This window comes from Anabrus simplex, chromosome 3, assembly GCF_040414725.1.
Source record: "Anabrus simplex isolate iqAnaSimp1 chromosome 3, ASM4041472v1, whole genome shotgun sequence".
NCBI lineage: Eukaryota > Metazoa > Arthropoda > Insecta > Orthoptera > Tettigoniidae > Anabrus > Anabrus simplex.
This window is the reverse complement of record NC_090267.1, coordinates 522,413,306-522,431,749: the sequence shown is the minus strand read 5'-3', so window position 1 is coordinate 522,431,749 and position 18,444 is coordinate 522,413,306. Positions and strand designations below refer to the sequence as shown.

Genomic DNA, 18,444 nt, shown 5'->3' with positions numbered 1-18,444 from the left:
AATGACAGGAACATGACATACACAATGACAGGTCAGACAATGGTCAAGTCACACAATGACAGGTCAACAATGGTCAAGTTGCACAATGACAGGTCAGACAAAGATCAAGTCGCACAATGACAGGAACATGACATACACAATGACAGGTCAGACAAAGATCAAGTCACATACTGGCAGGAACATGACACACAATGACAGGCCAGCCAAAGATCAAGTCATATACTGGCAGGAACATGACACACACAATGACAGGTCAGACAAAGGTCAAGTCGCACAATGACAGGAAGATGACATACACAATGACAGGTCAGACAAAGGTCAAGTCACACAATGACAGGCCAGGCAAAGGTCAAGTTGCACAATGACAGGAACATGACATACACAATGACAGGTCAAACAAAGATCAAGGCATATACTGGCAGGAACATGACACACACAATGAAAGGCCAGACAAAGATCAAGTCACATTCTGGCAGGAACATGACACACACAATGACAGGTCAGACAAAGATCAAGTCATATACTGGCAGGAACATGACACACACAATGACAGGCCAGACAAAGGTCAAGTCATGCAATGACAGGAACATGACATACACAATGACAGGTCAGACAAAGGTCAAATCACACAATGACAGGTCAACAAATGTCATGTCACACAAAGACAGGAACATGACATACACAATGACAGGTCAGACAAAGATCAAGTCATACACTGGCAGGAACATGACACACACAATGACAGGCCAGACAAAGATCAAGTCATATACTGACAGGAACATGACACACACAATGACAGGTCAGACAAAGATCAAGTTATATACTGACAGGAACATGACATACACAATGACAGGCCAGACAATGGTCAAGTTGCACAATGACAGGAAGATGGCATGCACAATGACAGGTCAGACAATGGTCAAGTCACACAATGACAGGAACATAACATACACAATGACAGGCCAGGCAAAGGTCAAGTCACACAATGACAGGAACATGACATACACAATGACAGGCCAGGCAAAGGTCAAGTTGCACAATGACAGGAACATGACATACACAATGACAGGTCAGACTAAGATCAAGTCATATACTGGCAGGAACATGACACACACAATGACAGGCCAGACAAAGATCAAGTCACCCAATGACAGGAACATGACATACACAATGACAGGCCAGACAATGGTCAAGTTGCACAATGACAGGAAGATGACATGCACAATGACAGGTCAGACAATGGTCAAGTCACCCAATGACAGGTCAACAATGGTCAAGTCGCACAATGACATGAACATGACATACACAATGACAGGTCAGACAAAGATCAAGTCACAAACTGGCAGGAACATGACACACAATGACAATTGTCTGACCTGTCATTGTGTGTGTCATGTTCCTGCCAGTATATGACTTGATCTTTGTCTTCCTGTCATTGTGCAACTTGATACACAATGACAGGAAGATGACATACACAATGACAGGTCAGACAATGGTCAAGTCAAACAATGACAGGTCAGACAATGGTCAAGTTGCACAATGACAGGAACATGACACACACAATGACTGGTCAGACAATGGTCAAGTTGCACAATGACAGGAAGACAAAGATCAAGTCATATACTGGCAGGAACATGACACACACAATGACAGGTCAGACAAAGGTCAAGTCGCACAATGACAGGAAGATGACATACACAATGACAGGTCAGTCAAAGATCAAGGCATATACTGGCAGGAACATGACACACACAATGACAGGCCAGACAAAGATCAAGTCTTATACTGGCAGGAACATGACACACACAATGACAGGCCAGACAAAGATCAAGTCTTATACTGGCAGGAACATGACATACACAATGACAGGTCAGACAAAGATGAAGTCATATACTGGCAGGAACATGACACACACAATGACAGGCCAGACAAAGGTCAAGTCATGCAATGACAGGAACATGACATACACAATGACAGGTCAGACAAAGGTCAAGTCACACAATGACAGGTCAACAAAGGTCAAGTCACACAAAGACAGGAACATGACATACACAATGACAGGTCAGACAAAGATCAAGTCATATACTGGCAGTAACATGACACACACAATGACAGGCCAGACAAAGATCAAGTCATATACTGGCAGGAACATGACACACACAATGACAGGTCAGACAAAGATCAAGTCATATACTGACAGGAACATGACATACTCAATGACAGGTCAGACAATGGTCAAGTCACACAATGACAGTAACATGACATACACAATGACAGGCCAGGCAAAGGTCAAGTCACACAATGACAGGAACATGACATACACAATGACAGGTCAGACAATGGTCAAGTCACACAATGACAGGAACATGACATACACAATGACAGGTCAGACAATGGTCAAGTTGCACAATGACAGGAACATGACATACACAATGACAGGTCAGACAATGGTCAAGTTGCACAATGACAGGAACATGACACACACAATGACAGGTCAGACAATGGTCAAGTTGCACAATGACAGGAAGATGACATACACACTGACAGGCCAGGCAAAGGTCAAGTCGCACAATGACAGGAACATGACATACACAATGACAGGTCAGACAATGGTCAAGTTGCACAATGACAGGAACATGAAATACACAATGACAGGTCAGACAATGGTCAAGTCACACAATGACAGGAACATGACATACACAATGACAGTTCAGGCAAAGGTCAAGTCGCACAATGACAGGAACATGACATACACAATGACAGGTCAGACAATGGTCAAGTCAAACAATGACAGGTCAGACAATGGTCAAGTTGCACAATGACAGGAACATGACACACACAATGACTGGTCAGACAATGGTCAAGTTGCACAATGACAGGAAGATGACATACACAATGACAGGTCAGATAATGGTCAAGTTGCACAATGACAGGAAGATGACATACACAATGACAGGTCAGACAATGGTCAAGTTGCACAATGACAGGAACATGACACACACAATGACAGGTCAGACAATGGTCAAGTTCACAATGACAGGAAGATGACATACTCAATGACAATTCAGACCAGGGTCAAGTCACACAATGACAGGAACATGACATACACAATGACAGGCCAGGCAAAGGTCAAGTTGCACAATGACAAGAACATGACATACACACTGACTGGTCAGACAATGGTCAAGTTGCACAATGACAGGAAGATGACATACACAATGACAGGTCAGACAATGGTCAAGTTGCACAATGACAGGAACATGACACACACAATGACAGGTCAGACAATGGTCAAGTTCACAATGACAGGAAGATGACATACTCAATGACAATTCAGACCAGGGTCAAGTCACACAATGACAGGAACATGACATACACAATGACAGGCCAGGCAAAGGTCAAGTCGCACAATGACAGGAACATGACATACACAATGACAGGTCAGACAATGGTCAAGTCGCACAATGACAGGAACATGACATACACAATGACAGGTCAGACAATGGTCAAGTTGCACAATGACAGGAACATGACACACACAATGACTGGTCAGACAATGGTCAAGTTGCACAATGACAGGAAGATGACATACACAATGACAGGTCAGACAATGGTCAAGTTGCACAATGACAGGAAGATGACATACACAATGACAGGTCAGACAATGGTCAAGTTGCACAATGACAGGAACATGACACACACAATGACAGGTCAGACAATGGTCAAGTCACACAATGACAGGAACATGACATACACAATGACAGGTCAGACAATGGTCAAGTTGCACAATGACAGGAACATGACATACACAATGACAGGTCAGACAAAGGTCAAGTCGCACAATGACAGGAACATGACATACACAATGACAGGTCAGACAATGGTCAAGTCGCACAATGACAGGAAGATGACATACACAATGACAGGTCAGACAATGGTCAAGTTGCACAATGACAGGAACATGACATACACAATGGCAGGTCAGACAATGGTCAAGTTGCACAATGACAGGAACATGACACACACAATGACAGGTCAGACAATGGTCAAGTTGCACAATGACAGGAACATGACACACACAATGACAGGTCAGACAATGGTCAAGTTGCACAATGACAGGAAGATGACATACACAATGACAGGTCAGACAATGGTCAAGTCACAAAAACTGACAGGAACATGACATATACAATGACAGGTCAGACAAAGGTCAAGTCATGCATAGGCACGAACATGACATATACAATGACAGGTCAGACAATGGTCAAGTCACAAAAGGAGAGGAACATGACCTACACAATGACAGGTCAGACCGGGGTCAAGTCACACACTGACAGAAACAAGATATACACAATGATAGGTGAAACAAAAGTCAAGTCACATACTGACAGGAACATGACATACACAATAACAGGTCAGACAAAGGTTAAGTCATAGATAGGCACGAACATGACAATATAGGTTAAACAAAGGTCAAGTCACATACTGACAGGAACATGACATACACAATGACAGGTCAGACAAAGGTCAAGTCACATACTGACAGGAACATGATATACACAATGACAGGTCAGACAAAAGTCAAGTCACATACTGACAGGAACATGTCATACACAATGACAGGTCAGACAATGGTCAAGTCACATACTGACAGGAACATGATATACACAATAACAGGTCAGACAAAAGTCAAGTCACATACTGACAGGAACATGACATACACAATGGCAGGTCAGACAAAGGTCAAGTCAAACAAAGTGACAGGAACATGACATACACAATGACAGGTCAGATAAAAGTCAAGTCACACACTGAGAAGAACATGACAGGTCTGTGTGTGTGTAAAGAGCAGACAGGGCCAATGCTTAAGTTTAGGATGTGATATACCAACCCAAACACTTCCCACATCAGTTGCACCTATGAAACACACTTGTAGCAACTGGACATATGTATAAAAATGTACAACATACTACAAGTACAAGGGATAAGTAAATGCCCATTCTTCAAGCAAATACAAGCAAGTAAAAGCATTTGCTCAAACTTATATGAATAACTTTGTGCTGACTACAGGGTGTTACAAGTTTTCCCAGCATATGCTGACTAGCATTTGCTAGCCGCACAAATCATGCCGGTTGCCAGTAAGAAGTTAGGTTCATCTGAAATCATGTGTTGACCATCAAAATCATAGAAATGTTTACAGTTCATTTCGAAGTGTTTATTCAGTGTTCTATGATGTCGGAAATATCAGGAACAGATGTGTAATTTAAAAATGATCATGGCATTGTATAAGGAATGTTGTAGTTGCGTGCAAACACAAGTTGGCAGGACAAGTTGGTTCAAAATAACTAGTGGGCTGAGACAGGGAAGTGTTCTATCACCAATCCTGTTTACAATAGTAATGGATGACATCATGAGAATGGCAAAAGCAGCATATGGAGGAAGAGAAATGAACATGATGTTATTTGCAGATGATATTGTGATTTGGGGAGAAGACGACAGGAAGGTTCAAGAACAGTTGAATGTGGTGAATGGGAAGATTGAAGAATGTGGATTGAAAATAAGTTTAGAAAAGAGTAAAACTCTTGTTATGACTAGAGGGGAGAAAGAAGGGAAAGGTCAGATTAGACTTGCAGACAAGTCCCTGGAAGTAGTGGAAACGTTTAAATACCTGGGGAGTGAATTAATAGAGAATGCTCGACTGGATGCTGAGATTAGTAAAAGGATTCAAGCTGGAAGTTGTTTCTATCATAATGTAAGAAATATGTTATGGGACAAAGATGTGCCAATGGAAGCAAAGGATACTATGTAAAAGATGTATTACGTACCCATAACAACTTACGGAGCAGAAACTTGGACAATGACAAAGAAGGATGAGAGTCGAATACAGGCAGCCGAAATGAAATTCTTGAGGAGTATGATACAGAAGAGTAGAAGAGACAAAATAAGGAATGAGAAAATCCGGGAAGATATTGGAGTGGAAAAAATGAATGATAGAATAGAGAAGAGCCGACTAAGATGGTTTGGGCACATAAAGCGAATGAGCGACGATAGAATGCCAAAAAAGGTGATGGAAATGCAAATTCAAGGAAGGAGAGGCCGTGGACGACCACGATTGAGATGGAAGGATACCATCCAACGCAGCATTATAGAAAGAAACCTGGACTGGGACACAGTGTTGGAAGAGGAGTGGTGGAAAGACCGAAGAAAGTGGAGAGGAACCATATTTGCCCCTACCCGGCTACAGCTGGATAAAGGAAAATGATGATGATGATGATGATGATGAGATGTGTAATTTAACTTTATTTCAATGATCAATCAGTTAGCCTACCAGTCTTATTAAATAAATCGCAAACTCCTTCAACAAAAACAATGTACAGTCACATGAGAGCTGTGACAAGACTCTTCGGTGGCAGTTTACAGCAGATCAGGTGGAGAAAAAAGGATCCATAACATGAAGACAGAAATGAAAAAGAAGAGTTATCGAAACACTACAGGAAGTAGGAACATACAGCTGAAGAAATGGGAGAGGAATCTTCTAAATTTAATGGAAGTGCAAGAGAACTGAACATTTACTCGTGTAGCACGTATGTTTATTAAACTATACTAAACTCTCTAATGAAATGCCCTGTGTTGTAATAAGAAAAATAATCATTAGGCCTAACTTATTTCTTTCTTTTATGAGTCATTCATGTTGAGTTCATTTTATCAATCTGTAGGTCAAGATCAGTAATTCTATTTCATCATAATTTCAGGGGGATGAGCTGTAGGAGGAAGTAAGGAGCACACAGCTGATATAACTAATGACAACGCACCACCACCAAGACAAAACAAGAAAATAAATTTAGCTTCAGAGACTTGTGTTATTGAAACAGTTGCAGTTATCATTTTTGTACATTTGTGTTTATGTCAATTATGTGTTTGTACATTTGTTTAGTTATTAGATGTATTACATTAAGGCTGAAACTAGTCCCTAGTTTAGTAATGTAATTCAAGAATATTGCATATTATAGTATTGAAAATGTGGACCATTACAACATTAATTTAATAATTATTACAGTTGCAGTTAGCCTGCATTCAACAGCAGGAAAGAGAAGAATGAAAATTAGCTTCAAACTTAAGAGAACAAACCTACATACAGTTTGAACAGTGTGTGGAACATAAAATCAGACAGATGAAGTGAATCACTAATAAATTTACAGCGATGTACAAGTATAAGCTAAATGAAAAATATGAGCCACCCAATTATTGAATTTTGTTGTCATATCCAGATCACAGTGCTTCACTTTCATGGTTAATTTATAGCAACTTATTGAAACAAAATATTAGCAATTTCATTTCTTCTCTCTGTACCATGTCTTCTCATGTCATCATAACCATATTCTTGTTCATGCCCATCACCAGCACCATCATATCGTTTTCTTCAGCATAAACATTATCAAAATTGTCTTTATCTCTTAAATACTAAGAGACGTTATGTAGCACAAAGCAACAGATGATAATGCGTGAAATTTCCTCTAAAGAGATTCTGATTTTCTTTGCTAGTAGAAGGGAAACGTCTCTTCAGCTGACCAAAACTTCTTTCAATAATTACCGTACTCTGTTTTGAGCATGTACGCAATTGTAATTTTCTTCTTGTGGATTTTGAGAGTTTCGGTGAGGAGTCTGCAACCAAAGTACAAGCCCGTAACCTGAATCACCCAACAGTACTGCAGCTCTCGCAATCCTTCACACACAGCCAGCTAGCATGAACATTATTAGAAGTTGGCTTTTGCAGGTTGCTTGTATACTGACAGAAGCAAAATTTTGTGGTTTATGTATTCAACACCGTGTAGTTGTGGCTTTAAAAATGGTACATGCATACAGTCAAGAGCACCGTCAAACAAGAAAGTTAAAGCGTTGCTGTCATTCGTCTCTAGCTATATTGTGGCCATGACAGAAATTCTATCCAGTGATGTGCTTTTTTAAAAACGTTCTCACTGACAAAATCAATGGTTGTACTAACTACTTTGATGCATTCCCTATTTTCTCCTATCCTAACCTGGGATCCCAGATCACCAACAAAACCAAAAAACAAAGAAATATCTTCATTTGTTCCTTCGACATTAACGCACCACCACACGTCTTGTCACTTTCTCCCAAGAAAGAGCTTGAAATGAATTCAACATTTTCTTCATTACATCTGTACAAATGTTTATATGCACGTTCATCACTAGGCCATCTGGGATTACAGAGTTTCATGTGTCGGATATTCACAATTTGCACCATTAAACCAATGTAGTCTCAAAACAAACTTCAAGATAACTGAAACTAGCTTGGTAAATCTTAATCAAATGCTTGCATAGTACTAGCACATGCTAGATTTTATTCATGTATAATTCAGCATTTGCTGGAAAATTAACCAAATGCTTGCTAGCAAGTAAATTCCAGTAAGGGCCGGTTCTACCATCTGCTGGTAAAGTGGCTGGCAGCTGCCCGGGAGGTAAACTACCTGGAGGTGTAAATCGGCTGGTACTTTGGCTTGCGTCCGACCACCTCCGCGCAAGCGCTAGGTAGCTACCCAGAGCTAGACACCGATATACAAAGGTTGGCTAGACTGATTTTCAGCGACTTCTCGCTTTCGAGTGTGGTGCTATCTATCGTCAGATGTATGAAACTCATTTCAATTGTCTTATTTCCCTGTGCTTGCGTCTGCTGATTATCACCAAAAAGCCTAATAAGGGGAGTCTTAAGAGTTATGGACAACGATTTATGTCAAGCTTTCGTGATTTTAATCTATGATCTTCAATATCAATACCTAATAGGGAACATGCATGATCCGGGGTTTTAATTAAAAATATGCTAATCTGATTCAAAATTGCATGCAGAATTCAAAAATGTGATCAGAATGTACAAATAATAACTCCAAACATGATAAAAATCTAGGAAAATGTCACGTCACGCAAGTACGCGATCTCATTGGCCTGACGTCATCGTACAGGTTGACTGAATTAGCAGACGAAATAACACATAGTGTGCTGTGAGAAGCAGGATACACTTCGCGTATTTCTACTTTACGTTAGTGTCTAGTATGGTTAAATTCGAGGTCTATACATTGGATAATAATCTGAGTGGTATATTTTAGACTTAAAATGAATCCTGCCCAGACAGTGAGGCAGAAAACTTATAAATGGTGTAGAGTTCCGATGTGCAATAGCACATCGCATACCATAGCAAACAAATTGTTTATAAACGTTCCAAAGACGCTAAAACTAGGGAGAAATGGATTTTGGCGAGCTGGAGAAATGCTGGTGATATATCGGAAAAGTCTACAGTTTATTTTTTTGAAGATTTTAACGTAAGATGAATTTGTTTGAATTTTCAAATCACTTTTCCATGTCAGCTGTTCTAGTGGTAAAACTTTAAATTTTAATGTATGATGCTTTATTTAAATGCTTCGATTACATCTTGGAATATGAAAGTAACAAACAGTGCATTAAATAGTGCTGATTATTAAAGTATTCTCCAAACCTAACCTATGTTTTGCGTGATCCATATCAAGATAATAAATCGAAGGGGTTATGAACCATTTTGACAGCTCTAATTCTACCAATATATCTTGGCATGGGACAGTTATGTATGTCTTTATTGAAGAGCTTAATTGGTAAAGAAATGTAGGCTATATCTAAATACTCTATAATGTAACAAAGAATAGGCGTGTACATCATGAAAGGAAACAACGTGAATTTAACAAATGTATAACTCTACACAAAACCAATGCTTGTCTGTTGGGGTCTTATAAGTTAACAATGCTCAATTATAATAATTATCATAATATTAATGAAATAACATAATTGCACACAGGTGAAAATAGTGATGTAGGTGTTTAAAATATTATCCAACTTAGCCTAAGTTTTAGGTTATACAAGCCAAGTCAATAAACCGAAGGGTAAAAATACCGCGCGAGTTGGCCGTGCGGTTAGGAGCGCACAGCTGTGAGCTCGCATCCGGGAGATAGTGGGTTTTGAACCCCACTGCCGGCAGCCCTGAAGATGGTTTTCCGTGGTTTCCAATTTTCACACCAGGCAAATGCTGAGACTGTACCTAAGGCCACGGCCGCTTTGTTCCCATTCCTAGGCCTTTCCTGTCCCATCGTCGCCATAAGACCTATACGTGACGGTGTGACTTAAAGCAAAAAAAAAAAAAAAAAAAAAAAAGTAAAAGTCACAGCACCCAAAGACATTCCTGTATTGAGCGACTAAAATGTCACCAGGACAGTTTTCTTTCCTGATATGCTCAGCTTGTTAAAAGCCAAATGTAATTAATGTTATTGGCTTCACGCCCCGCTAACTACTTCTACGATTTTCGGAGACGCCGATGTGCAGGAATTTAGTCCTGCAGGAGTTATTTTACGTGCCAGTAAATCTACCGACACGAGGCTGACGTATTTGAGCACCTTCAACTACCACCGGACTGAACCAGGATCGAACCTGCCAAGTTGGGGTCAGAAGGCCAGCACCTCAACAGTCTGAACCACTCAGCCCGACTTGTGAAAACTAGATGAAGTCATATTTATCTTTATAATGTTTAACTTTTTCCCTCCACAAAGATATTTAATTCTCTTTCATGGGCCCCGGAAGTGGGTAGGCCAGTTGTCCCAACCATAAATATATATTTTTTTGGGAATGATAGATTATAGCCCTATAGTACTATGATCTTTCTATCTTTCCTTCTTTCTTTCTTTCTTAATCAGTTTATCCTTCAGGGTTGGTTTTCTCTCGGACTCAGCGAGGGATTTCATTTCTACCACTTCAAGGGCAGTGTCCTGGAACGTGAGACTTTGAGTATGGTGATGAAACTGGTGAGGAGGGCCATTACCTCGCCCAGGCGGCCTCACCTGTTATGCTCAACAGGGGCCTTGTTGGAGGATGGGAGGATCGGAAGGGATAGACAAGGAAGAGGGAAGGAAACGGCCGTGGCCTTAGGTGCCTGGAGAAGTAGGAAAATACGAAAAACCACTTCGAGGATGGCTGAGGTGGGATTCGAAACCCTTCTACTCAGTTGACCTCCCGAGGCTGAGTAGACCCCGTTCCAGCCCTCGTACTATTTGTTTTCAACTTTCATGGCAGAGCCGGGAATCGAAACCGGGCCTCCGGGAGTGGCACACATTAACCACTACACCACAGAAGCGGACTAGTACTATAATGCAACCTATATGTTTATGTTAGTGCTGAAATCCGATTTCTTACTTTACTAATGCTGAAAGCCCGAAAATGTAATGTTATTCTTTAATAGGGGAATCAGTCTAGAAGGAAATGTTGAAAGTGATGTGATATCTATCCAGGTTCGTTGTTATCCTAATACTATGGGTTACAGTACATTGCACGTATATAAAAGACGCCACTTACAAACTTGCTTGTTATCCGCGAATTTCTGCGGCCACAAAAGTCACTATTTTTCAAGAGTGATGACATTTACACATGATAGATTGTCTGATTGTGCTGTTTTGAACCTTTCTTCTGTCATTTTGAAGTTATTCGCGATCATGAATAATAAACAATCGGCTTTTAGCAACGGCTGATGCACAACGGCTGGTAGAGCTCCATGCGGTACTGGATCGTGACGTCACAGCGCGCCGCTTACGTCAGAGGCCGTTTCACTCGCCTTGCGGAAAGGCACTATTAAATATTTTTTTAATGGTAGAAAACAAGGCAACATACCACAATGTAATACGTTTACGTACTATTTCATTGGTGTACTTTTCAAAAAAAATATTTTTGAAAATGATGCATGTTCCCAATTGGGATTAAAATCTCGAGATTACATTTTCTTACGCCAGTTATAACCTGTCATGTAAGGCAGCGTTTTTGAAAAGTATTCTCGTAGTAGACTGGCCAAGCCGCTCGCTCCGTAATAGAAGGTACGCAGGTTTTCATCGTATTTCTAATTTACATTTTAAAATGTATTTTCATTCCCTGACTGCAGGCTTCTGTGAAATGATTAAGTATCTCCATGATGCTCTATTTGCAACTAGTTCTGTGACCTCGTTAGTTCCACATACTTCCATTTATTGATAAAGCATTTCATTGTAATGTTTAACACTTTCCACACTATGCCCGTACGGGATACGGGCGCGCTGCTTTCCTGCTTCTGGACGGCGCCCGTATATGATACGGGCGTGATTTTCTCGTGTGTTTATATCCAGCTGCACGTATCACGTACGGTTCCCGTCCCTTGGTTGGAGGTAATAGTTCATCTAGTGACCACTAGAATGCAGCAGTTTTCGGGAATTTTGAAATGAAACGACAAACAGGGTATTTTCTCCTTGCCGTGACCTCTACCGAAGCACTCGGTGTGCCGTGTGCTGCGTGCGCCAAATCTGTCAGCCTGTCAGCTGTGTTTACTGTGTAAACATGTCTTTACGCCGGCTCAATGATAGTGATATTTTATCGGGAGAAGCGGGTTCAGAGATGGATGAAAGTGATTACGGCCCTACTTACGAACCGGATAACGTATCAAGCGATAGTTCAGGTAAGATTTTTATTTATTACGTCACTTTGGAACGTAAGTGTTTAGCTGTATTATTTTACTCCGAATACAAACGATAGAAATACTTCACCTAGAAATTTGGGTTTATCTTTTTCGTTTAGATGAAGAGACGCAGGCTGATGATTCACCTGTGCTGGGAACATCTGCTAGATCATCTGAACCTGATGATGAATGGTCAGAAACAGATGACCAACTACAGCTACCTGTCTTCCAGTTGGCATCTGGTTCTACTTAGTTTTGCGCAGGGAGTGACGAAATCGATTGTTTCAGTAATTTTTTTGGTGACGATGTGATCAAAAATATAAAAACAGAAACTAACAGATATGCAGGTATGACAATTGCGGCAATGAAACGTCAGGGCAAACTGAAGGAAAATTTCATGTGGCACCGGTGGTCTGCAGTAAAATTTCACAAAATTTATTGGTTTTTTGCAACAATTTTCCATATGTGTGAAAGCTACTCGTTATTGCAAGGTATGCTCAGACAGGGGCAAGAAGGAAAGTGGTAAGTGCGTCAGAAAAGAGAGTAGATGGTAGTGCAAGGAGTGCAAAGTAGGACTGTGTAGACTATAGTCCAATGTTTTCAGGACTACCATACGAAAACAAACTATTCCTAAATAGGTAAATATTTTATTCCACTGCATTTGTGTTTATTTGTGGCCTATGTAGTCGCATTAAATGATTATTTTTTATTGTTTGAGCAAGCTTATTGGTATAACCTCAATGTAAAAAAATTTTCTGTACTATTTTTTTCATGTTTTTCATAAGACTAGTATAATTAAATTATTTCAGATATTCACTTGTTGATTAACATCTTCATTTTGGACGGTTGACACCTACATATGGTACAAAAATCAGGCATGTAATACGTTTCGCTGTTCCATAACAACGTGTTAAAAATTAGCAAAAATACACAGTTCACAGCCAGGATCCATGTTAAAATATGGTAGTGTTGAAAGTGTTAACTTTATGAAGATAAAGTTGGAAGGTACTGTAAATGTAAAGAACTAATCAGAATAAATATCCATTCATAGGAAGAGGAATTCGGGAATGGAATAGTTTCCAATTTCTTCGAAATAATTTACAAGACTATGTAAACAACTAATAGGGAATCTGCTACCTGGGCGACAGTCCTATGTACTATTAATCATAACATCACTTTCTATAAGTAGCATACATATAAAGCAATTTCCTAGCAGACATAATATTGTGATTAAATATTTCAATGAAATATAATATTAACAAAAGAACGTATGAAAAGAGGCATATAGATTAACACAACGCTAATAATGGAAATAAAAAAGATTCGTCATAACAAAGACTCGAACCTACATACCTCGTATTACGAAGTAAGCGCGTTAGCCATTACGCTACGAGAACGCTTGAGATAATTAGGATACATACATAAACTTATACCCCGTGTCTGAAAACTGAAAAAGTAGAAAATTAAAGCTCATTTGAAATGATTTCCAAATAAGTTTTGATTTTATATCCTTTTAAAGTTTCTTTGCAAAAGCTTGACGTATAAAATGTCTTCCCTAAGCTACCGATGCGAGAGGCTGGTGTGACCGTTGCAACTCAAGGGAAGCATTAATGTTCAAGATCCTGCAATACAATATCGGCCACCGTTACAGTATCATGTTTTTTTTTTTCAGTATACTAAGCTAATTTAAGTTGTATGTCACCAGAAATACAGCTAATAATGTTCAACTCTCAAAACTTGCCTGGCAGGTAAAGTCTTAAACTGTATATAGGATAATATCTTTTGTTTATTTCCACCTATTCAATACATTACAAGATGTTGGTATTTATGTTAAAACATTTTTCAGATGAGACATGTTTTGCCTCCTACTGTGAGGCATCTTCAGTCATTATCAAAAAACCTTATTATTTTACCAGGCATCTGGTTAAAGATATTCTAAAATGTGTTTGATGATTATAAGAGAGATAAGATTTACATTTGTTATAAACATGTTCATGAAGTAACTAAAAATCTAATATAGTGATAAAAACATATGTAGTTCTTTGTTGAATAGGACTTCGTTCAATTGTACTATAGTAAAAAAGGTGGCTTGAGGCCGTAGTCATTAATAGATGTCTAAGCCGTACAATCATACGACGTTCTATTCAACAAAGAACTACATATGTTTTTATCACTATATTAGATTTTTAGTTACTTCATGAACATGTTTATAACAAATGTAAATCTTATCTCTCTTATAATCATCAAACACATTTTAGAATATCTTTAACCAGATGCCTGGTAAAATAATAAGGTTTTTTGATAATGACTGAAGATGCCTCACAGTAGGAGGCGAAACATGTCTCATCTGAAAAATGTTTTAACATAAATACCAACATCTTGTAATGTATTGAATAGGTGGAAATAAACAAAAGATATTATCCTATATACAGTTTATGAAACTTTCAATACGGACGAAAAATGATTTTCATCACTTGTAATAGGTAAAGTCTTATCGGGCCCTCGAAGTAGCCGATAAATTACGCGCCGGGTAACTATGATTTATGTTGCCGATAGCGCTACCTGGGGGTGGTCGAACGGAAACATCCTTTTACGCGGAGGGCAAGTTATGCGCTACTTTACCAGTAGGTGGTAAAACCGGCCCTAAGTAAAGCAAGTGCTAGATTATTTTATGCATACTTATTCCAGCATATGCTTACAAAGGAGGTTGCTAGACTTTATGCAAACCTCCCAATGGGAAACTGAGCTATCTCCTCATTATTGTTCAGGTTTCTCAATTCATCAGTACCATCCACAAGGTACCTATGTCACGCCATGCATGAAGTATACAGTTCTTATAGTCCATCTCCATGGCTAAATGGTTAGTGTGCTGGCCTTGTTCTCAGAGGTCCCGAGTTCGATTCCCAGCAGGATCGGGAATTTTAATCACCACTGGTTAAATCTCTGGCCTGGGGGCTGGGTGTATGTGTCGTCTCCATCATCATTTCATCCTCATCACAACGCATAGGTCACCTATGGGCGTCAAATCAAAAGACATGTCCTTGGAACTCCTGGCACTAAAAGCCACATGCCATTCATTTCATTGTTCTTATAGTTAAGAAAGGGAGAGAAAGAAGCCTACCACAACCGTGCTGTACACGCCAATTCTGAGCAGTCCACTTAGCACTGTAATTGGCTGCAAGATATGGCAAATCCATTTTTGGGTTTGATATTGGGAATTTCACAGGACATCCTGCAGCATTTATCTCAGGATTCTTCGAAGCTTGTTGATAATATTTTACCATGTTCAGAACATAAAGAACATTGAACATTCACCTACCATACAAGTTTAACGTTCTGTCTATACATAAGGATGTGATTGGGATATGAACACACCAAGACTTCTTACATATTTGTATGAGTGTACATGACTATCCTAGAGTAGAAGAAAAAAAAAAAAACTTACAAGGAGCCAACATCCACCAAACTGTTCTGATGAAGAGCCTGGGAGGCCGACTTCAGCGTCAGCTGAAACAAAAAGAGCACCACACGATCAAGAAACTATTTAAAATTAGAAGGTAATCCCAAAAATAAGTTCTATTTTTTATAAATGCGTAGACCTGTTTATTTCTACAATGGTTTACATCATTTTACAGCTTGAACATTTAGCTATTTTTCTACATAATCACCATTTTGGTCGATGCATTTTTGTACACGCCATGACATGCCCATGTCATACCAGCTCGCTGCCATGCTGTTCAGAAGTTGTGAACCTCATCTTTCACCTCGTCATCGGTGCTGGCACCTATCTTGCGCACACCTTCCGGTATTGCAACTTTTCCGTTAAAATTATGTGAGCGGCGCTTCGGGAAACCTCAGGAACCAAAGTGCAGAGATCATCCAGGGTGCTCCGCCTATCTTCACGCATGATTTACTCAACCTTCACGACTGTTTCGACGGAAATTGACGATATCCTGTTCCTTTATAATACCAATATAAATGGTCCGTTATTGGACATTATAAATTTTCCAGCTAACTCATTCTTGGTTGCCAGCGTTTCGCCCTCGTGTGCTAGGGTGGGCTCATCAGATTCCCTATGGGAATCAACATCTTTATTATCCTATTCCTTTGTTCGTCGTGAATTTCAGTCCGACCGGCTGCAAACCCTCTACACAACTTACAAACATTTTTGACATCCATGCACTTGGCAGTAACATCCAATGGGAGCTCAATTCTCAACGGCTGCCAAGCCAAGACTGAGCGCCTCAGTGCACCGTGCACATGTTTATATGTGAGCGCGGGAAACACTCTTCACCATATTGTGACCAACAGCCACACGATCAGAGTTCTGTCTTTATAAAAAAAATAGGAGACCTTATTTATGGGATTTCCCTCGTTGTTTATGTTGGGTCCACCTTGTCAATACACTTTTAATGATTGAAAATTATTTATTCTACCATACATGTTTCAGGAACAATATGCATTCCCTGTGAACCAGTATGTCTTCATTGGTAATGTTACTGTTAATAAACTTAACCATGATAGGTTAATATCGTGTTTGGTCCGTACTGACTCGTCTGAATGTATTTTATTTATTTAGTCTGATCCAGGACACCCTAGATTTGCCATAAGACACAGAATAATACACAATAACAATTTTGAGGGAAGATAAAAAGATTAATGTTTAAAAAAATGATAGGTTACAATTAACCATGTTAAATGGCATGAACTCCATATAAATGGTGACGAAGAATCGAAACTGAGTATTTGATGAGTGAGACGACTATCTCATCTTGTAGACTTCTCGCTAGTTTATATTTCTGTCGCCATGTGACGAAAGATTTGGGAATTGTTCCCCTCGCGCCAAAGAAAAGTCCAGTCACCGTAATTTTTTTAAGGTTGTACGACTCAAGAAAGAAAGGTATGGTTGGATTATAGATATCCTTTTTCTCATTGTCTACGTCAGTCGGCTGAGAGGCTGAAGATTCAAAGCATACCGTAGGATCAATAATTTCTGCTTCGTTCCTCCGTCTGTCAATCGCTATAATATCAATCCTGCGAGTGCTGCCTCCTTCGGCGAGGCAGTGGACTTCTTCGTACACTTCTAGATTTTTGAGACGAAGAGCATTAGCAATCAGGTTTCTGATGATGTTATGGCGTTTGATCCTAAGCAGTTCTCCTTGAGGGCAACTCCCCAGCACATGTGGTAAGGTTTCATACTCACTGCAGTGTCTGCAGTGGCCTGTGCTGGGAGAACGTCCCGGCAAAGTACGTACTGGTGCAACCATCGCGGTCATCTTCAACATCTCCCTCCATTCCGAACTAGTTAAACCATCTCTTCTGGTAATCCAAGAATTAGCAGCAGGAACTTGAGCAAATAACTCAACACCTCTTCCATTTTGTGGATATGCACACCAAGCTTCAAATTCGCATGTTCTAAGTATACCGCGCAGTTGTCTAACAGATTTCGTTGATGTCTCCTCATTGAGTTGAAGTTCAGATAGGCAGCGAGTTTTTATTGCTGTGAAATTTCGAACAGCATTTACGTGCGAATCATTCACAGCTTCTAGCTTAAGATTGATGTTCAGCTGTTGAAGGTACGCTTCCCAAGTAGCGCGCATTAGTGCTAACCCTTTATATTTGTGGCTCGAATAGATCATACTTGTCGGTGTGTCACTCTGAAGTTGTAGAATTTCTTTAAGTGCACTTCTGACCATGTTGTCGGCTTTTAACAGACTTGATTTGGGAATTTTCTCAACCGAAACAGTCTGGAAGGGGTATATCAGTGTAGGGCCAATAAACTGATTTATTACAGTCAATTTTTGATGCAGTTGGAGTAAGTGAGTCCTGGTAATCTGATCTAAGTTAGCTTACAATTTTTCAAGTACCTGATGTTCATTGAAGACTAAAGTCTGTCTGAAAGTTGCCCCTAAATATTTTATTTCTTCACTATCATTT

General features: G+C 39.8%; 1 protein-coding gene across 1 annotated transcript in view; it reads right to left on the bottom strand.

Annotated features, from left to right (window-relative positions):
• The window catches only part of ix (intersex), a 93,353-nt gene that overhangs the window by 51,485 nt on the left and 23,424 nt on the right, over positions 1 to 18,444 (bottom strand). Inside the window, exon 2 of the mRNA XM_067143691.2 lies at positions 15,953 to 16,014. Within this exon, the coding sequence (XP_066999792.2) occupies positions 15,953 to 16,014 (62 nt within the window). The remainder of the gene's footprint in view (positions 1 to 15,952; positions 16,015 to 18,444) is intronic.